Source organism: Epargyreus clarus, unplaced genomic scaffold, assembly GCF_041222505.1.
Source record: "Epargyreus clarus isolate Ecla_fem2 unplaced genomic scaffold, WU_Ecla_fem_2.2 ptg000008l, whole genome shotgun sequence".
In the NCBI taxonomy this organism is placed as follows: domain Eukaryota; kingdom Metazoa; phylum Arthropoda; class Insecta; order Lepidoptera; family Hesperiidae; genus Epargyreus; species Epargyreus clarus.
Genome location: NW_027332216.1, coordinates 8,804,835 through 8,810,842, shown reverse-complemented (window position 1 = coordinate 8,810,842; position 6,008 = coordinate 8,804,835). Strand labels below are relative to the sequence as shown.

Here is a 6,008-nt window from a genome sequence, read left to right as displayed (position 1 = left end):
ACTCTCAGCGTCGTTACGGTTCATCATGACTTCAGTTTCAGCCTCAATAAAATAAATATTTACTGAATAAATGTAACAGTACCACAATAATGCAAGATGCGCTTTGATAGGAATAGTTTATTAGTACGTTAGTTTAGTTAAGTGTTAAGAGAAATGATAATAGAATAAATTACTATCCGTAGTATACTTCGTGTTTATTGAACCAACAAAAAATACATATTTCCGTAGCGTCGCCGCTACTAATTCTCATTGTTCATTATATCTTCGAACTGTATTTTTTTATCAACCTTATAAAATACTTCCTCACTAAATGTATTTTTTTTTTATTTTAGCACATATACATTTTTCTTCTCCTTATTAATTTTATTAATATTACTTAGTTTGTCCATACCTATACAATATGAATTTAATTAGTTAGGTACTAAAAACTGCCGAATTTATAGTAAGAAAAAACATAAATATTCGACGATTGACTTTTTTTTGTAAACCCTTTATTTAACTCTAAGCTTTATTTTTAAAAATTTAAAAAGAACACTCATTACCATAGATAAACTATACACTCTACAATCATAAAACACAAGTGCCAAAACATAACTTCAAATTTGAAACCTGTTTACAAAACCCAATTGTCAAGATATTTATTGCATTATAATGAATCGTAAAACCCGCAGTATTAAAAAGAAAATGTAGTTTCAAAACATGAAATAAAGATACCATCTAAGTATATAAAATAAAAATGATAAACATCCTGTCATACGTTGGTATGGACCTGCAGTCCGAAGTCTGTCTGTGGACGCTGCTTGGACTGTTGAGAACGATTTTTGACGCCACACTCTTCAAAGTGAACGCTAACTTAAAACAGGTGCCCAACCATGAACCTGAAAGATTAACTTTGCTACACACGTGTGCTCGCTATTCATAATGTTATTTACGTTATATTTTAACTCTTTTTACACAACGGCAGAGGGTTATGCTTTTCGAGCGTGCATGCATGCTCTACAGCCCAAACGGGTTGAAGAATTTTAACATAGAGGATTCTTTGGATTCGAGTAAAATCTAAATTGTGGAAGTGATGAAGGCTATATTATTTCCCTTTTCAGTTGGGTTCTTTTCATTTTATAATAATTACAAGTTAAACAATTTACTATGTGTGGTTGATCGATACTATACTAAAGTACACTTCACATTGCAATGATTTGCCAATTCGGTGCAGATTATTATATCGTTAAAGTAGAAATAAACGACCTAAAGCATTTCCTAACGACAAATAAATACTCCGTCAGTATATTGAGTCAAGTTTGATGTCAAGACACAATCCAAAGTCCCTTACAATTTAAAATCTTTCAAAAGTATGTACTCGTATTATACAATGTTATGAGATGAATTGCTTAATAGTTTGTTTGTACGGGATGATGTGTTCGCCCAGCGAAAAAATCCCATTTTAAATTAAAAAGAAAAAGAAAAGTCCCTCTTGACGAATCGGTCATCACACCGGTTTCGAAGGTTCAAGCTTCGATCCTTGACCTATTATGTATTTAGATTACCTACCTAACTACCTACTATCCTGAGTATTTTTGTTTGTGTAATTGTATTTTATTTTATTAGTGTAGGACACAGGGAATCTATTACCTTTATAGCAAGTTGAAAATGCTTGTTTAAATTTATGTAAAATGAATTTGCGTATGAATGACTGTTAGTTTGCCTTTTTATGTACTACAGTATTTACTGCCAGACATAGGGCTCCTCACAGAAGGAGAAGAGGCCACCGCACTAGCCAAGTGCTATTGGTAGACTTAGCAAATCTTTGAGAATTTTTTTAAAAAACACTCTGGCGTGTAGAATTTCTCACGATTTTTGTCTGCACCTTAACAAAGTGATATTTAATAATTATTATGTAAATAACTTTGAAAGACCAGAGATACCTAAGAAATGAATATTGAATCTCGGGTTGATTCTCGGTAAGGTCTGGCCTCCCGATTAAGCACAATTTCAAGCCACCATCTTACCACCACCTTAGCTACCATCTCTTAGCTATTATACATTTCAATGTTTAGGTATGGCAAATGCGGATGCCAGAGGAGTTGACAAGGCCAGTCCAGCGCGTGTTGCGCACGATGATCTCAGGCGTGATCCTGGTCCAGTGCTTCACGGTCTACGTGTACCTGGCCTCTTACATCGTGCTGCTTTATCCTGTTTTCCTGGTACGATTGTGATTCACGGTTACCGCAAATGATGATACATATGATACATAAAATACCTCAAGCATTCATGTAAAACAAGTGTAAAACGCGTTTATTCCTTTTACGGACTTGAAAAGGTAATAAACCGGGTATCGTGTATACAGGTTTCGGTACAAAATATAAAAAAAATATTAGGCATACATGTAATGAGGTTATTACCTGAGATATTATCTCAGGTATATAATAGGGAATCAGTAAATGTAAATATAATACATTTAAATCATTTAAATAATATTGTATAAACCTGGTTCTCTAAATTCCAAACCATTGATCTAACACAAACCAAAATCCTACACCTTGCATATTTAATGTATTAGAAATCTCTTAATCTAATACTTGTAAGCCAATTGACTACATCACTAGAATTTTGATGCTGTAGCTTACTTTCCACAATGGCTCGTAGCTCTTAACGTATATGTACATATTGTATATAGAATAAATACATAAGTACAGCTTTTTATTTTACTTTTTCTGTTATAATATTTTCCCGTGTGTTAGTGTATGATTAAAAGGAAGAAGCAAATACATGGATATTTACTGGCTATCTCAATTTTAATAGGTTTCTGATGATGATTATTTCATTATACCAACTCTATGGATTGACGTGACGACAAATATTATAAATCCAACTAGCTGACCCGGCAAACATTGTGTTGCCATATAAATAGAAAAGTGTTAAGGGTGAAAAACCCCTATCACTTATGGGTATGAAAAATAGATAGTAGCCGATTCTCAGACCTACTGAATACGCATATAAAATTTGGTGATATACTAAATATAAATAATTATGAACGAACGATGGTCGTCCTAGGCCGTGGCGTGACTGGGGCGTGGCGCACAGGTATACGGGCCTCGAGGAAACACTCTATACCCGAGCAATTTCCTCAGTGGGTACACTGCCTACTGGTGTTGTGAGCTGCCGTGAGGCAGCGGTGCAACATTTGGTCTTCAACCTGTGCTAGGCTGCGTGTATACTTATAACCTTGGCATCACATCAAATGTGCTGACTCTAGTCTCTCTAAAGACGATACTAATGAAAACTTACAATTTATCGAAAGACAATGAAAATGTGACAAAACAGATCTTTCTTATAATGTTACTTTGTAATCTTGATTACAGGAAGAACGTCCAACCTTAGTACTTCCGTGGCTCTTGCTGGCTGCGATCAGAAAGTTGCTGTGTGAACTAATGAGCTTGGCCCTTGGTCTTGGAACTTGTGTACTATTAGGGCCTGCCAGGCCTCCTTGCATCAAGTTCTTGATCGTAAAGATAGCTTCCATCACACCAGCTTTTTATATGTGGATGCTGGTTTTTAGGTTATTAAAATTATATTTTTATTGTCAAATGTGGTTCTTCTTGCGTGGTTAAAATTGGGTGGCATCGCAGTAATTTATTGTCATATGTGGTAGAACTCTTCGTTGTTCAAATCCGGTGGCTTCGCCGCCATACCTATTTCTGTCTTATACTACAGTGTTAAGGATTGCTGTGTTCTTTTGAAAATTTGAAGGTTTTGGTATGGTAGAGATACTTATATGTGTTGGTCCAACTTAGTCCTCAGAAGTAGCAGCGCATCTTTGTCCGACCTCAAGTAGTAATTCTATCGGGGTTTGATTATATATATTCATAGGCAGTTATTGTAGTTACAAACCTGTCTGCGATTGACACTAAAGATCAGACGGACTGCATGCTCCTTTACCACTTTTATAAATCATAATGTACAAAAAAATAAATGGAAAATAAATGGCATATGTGTATAAGTTATGTTAATGATATGACATATATTAATGACTCACTTACATAAAGTAATTTATTATTTGTAGCTATTACCACGCCTTGAAGTTGACGGCAGCGTTCAAGACATTCCCAGCCGTCCTGCCTCCGAACGACCATGACTATGGCCTAGAGCTAGCTGTGCGTAGACGAAGAACTAAATCCCTGCAAGGTGAAGGCGAATTGAGAAGGAAATTAATTTCCAGCCTGTAAGTTATATTCTATTTGTTTCAACATCAACCTATTACTGGCCCACTGCTGGGCACGGGTCTCCTCGCGATATTTTCCTTCTCCGTTAAAGCAGATGATAATAAATTTCTAATACGCACGTAGTTTAGGAAAATTAGAGATGCATGCCTGGATTTTGAACCTCGAAACCCTCGATCAAGGGCTGAGTTTATTAACCACTAGGCTATCATAAACTATTTGTTTATGCTTCTACATCGTGCGGTCAGGAACGGCATGGATGACTCCTAGTGACGTATTTCACGCAAACTTCCGCCCGTTGTATTCGTCGGTTATTTTTAGAAGAGCAGTTGGTATACCTCTTTGATGGTTTGCAAACCTATATTATATAGTGCATATTGTATTTTACGCCGATTGGCCAGAAACTTCTTCTACATAAGCATATCAGATCAACGTGATTTTATGTATGTCAAAAGATACTTATGTCCAGCTAGATCGAAAGAGCCTCAGGAATTATAATAAAATAATATACTGTAATTATTATAAGATATTTATTTCTATTTTCATAATTTAGCCTTCAATAATGACTAAAAATAAATTAAAATTTTAATAGTTAAAATTATGCAAACGATTATTATTTAAAAGTTTAAATGATACCTTGAAATATATTACTTCTCAAGTAGCTTAAAATAGGTAATATAGTTTTCAAAACATAAAAAACATGCAATAAAGTTATATTTCTTACAAATATTATTCGCTTTTTACAGTTACGGAGAAAGAAATCCTTCTATACACACTTTCAATGCAATATCAAATCAAACCATCAAAAGTATAACACAAACGGTCGATAGTATTAAAGATTTGACAGCTAGCTTGGATACCGTGTGCCCTCTGTCCGTTACTTCTAACAGAACAATATCAGATATAGGCACATATGAGGACTGGTTTGGTAACGAAGTTGTATTACCGCCCGATACCGATCGCATTCTAGAACAGTTCGGGTTGATGTTATTGCGGATCGCTGCCTATTTAAAAAAGGAAGAGGCAGGCACTGTCAAACTATTCAATTCCAATTCACAAACAATAGTCAATAGATTAAATGTCTTAAAATGTACAGCAGTAGCCAATGATGATACTGATACTCCGCCGGACATAGGTAGCAGTAAAAGTAAGGTAGCGTCTTACTTAACAGATTACCCCCAGATTTTTATGAAGAAGTCCTCTGATCTATTTCGGACCACCTCAGAGCATGATTTGATACAAGTAAAGAATACTTTCACTAAAAGCCAATCAGAAAAAAATGAGCATTGTAACATGGTCGATAATATAGAATGTCAAAATTTTATAAGTTATGAAGTGACACGCCAAACGAAAACCATCGAAATAGAAGTCCGTGAAGATCAGTCACTGGAACAAAATATATGCAAAGAATCGGACAATAATACTTCAACAACTAAAGAATGTATCTCCGAGAAAAATGTTAAAAGTAAAGATGTCAAATGTAAAGCAATAAATACTACATACCGGTTAAAAAGTCAGAATAAATCATGTACTGATAAAAAGTTCGGATCCGCTGAAAGTTTAAAGCGTCCTCGTGATAAGATAAACAATCGCAAGAACGAAAATATTACAATACAAAAAAGCAATATAAAAAAAGAAAAAGGAGAACCAAATTCAAGCGAAATATCAGCATCTTCGACATCAAAAAACTCTACTTCAACTCATCCGCATATTTGTAACAGGAATAATAAAAGATAAATATAAAACAGTATTTCATATGTTTCTTGATTAATTTCGACATAACGAAAAATC

At 34.7% G+C, this 6,008-nt stretch overlaps 1 protein-coding gene across 1 annotated transcript; it reads left to right on the top strand.

Moving 5' to 3' along the window:
• The first annotated feature begins 567 nt into the window (after window positions 1-567).
• Window positions 568-5,974, top strand: LOC140744357 (uncharacterized). Its single transcript, XM_073075924.1, has 5 exons — window positions 568-862; window positions 2,055-2,201; window positions 3,360-3,556; window positions 4,061-4,219; window positions 4,964-5,974. Exons 1-5 carry the CDS (start codon window positions 737-739, stop codon window positions 5,952-5,954), a joined length of 1,620 nt encoding a protein of 539 aa, XP_072932025.1. The 5' UTR covers window positions 568-736; the 3' UTR covers window positions 5,955-5,974.
• Window positions 5,975-6,008: the final 34 nt, after the last annotated feature.

Bases quoted from the DNA above. Each gene is read 5' to 3' on its own strand.
- LOC140744357 (XM_073075924.1), top strand. From the start codon at position 737: ATGATAAACATCCTGTCATACGTTGGTATGGACCTGCAGTCCGAAGTC. The intron at 2,202-3,359 runs GTACGATTGTGA...TCTTGATTACAG, and splicing joins TGCTTTATCCTGTTTTCCTG to GAAGAACGTCCAACCTTAGT. The intron at 3,557-4,060 runs GTTATTAAAATT...TATTATTTGTAG, and splicing joins ATGTGGATGCTGGTTTTTAG to CTATTACCACGCCTTGAAGT.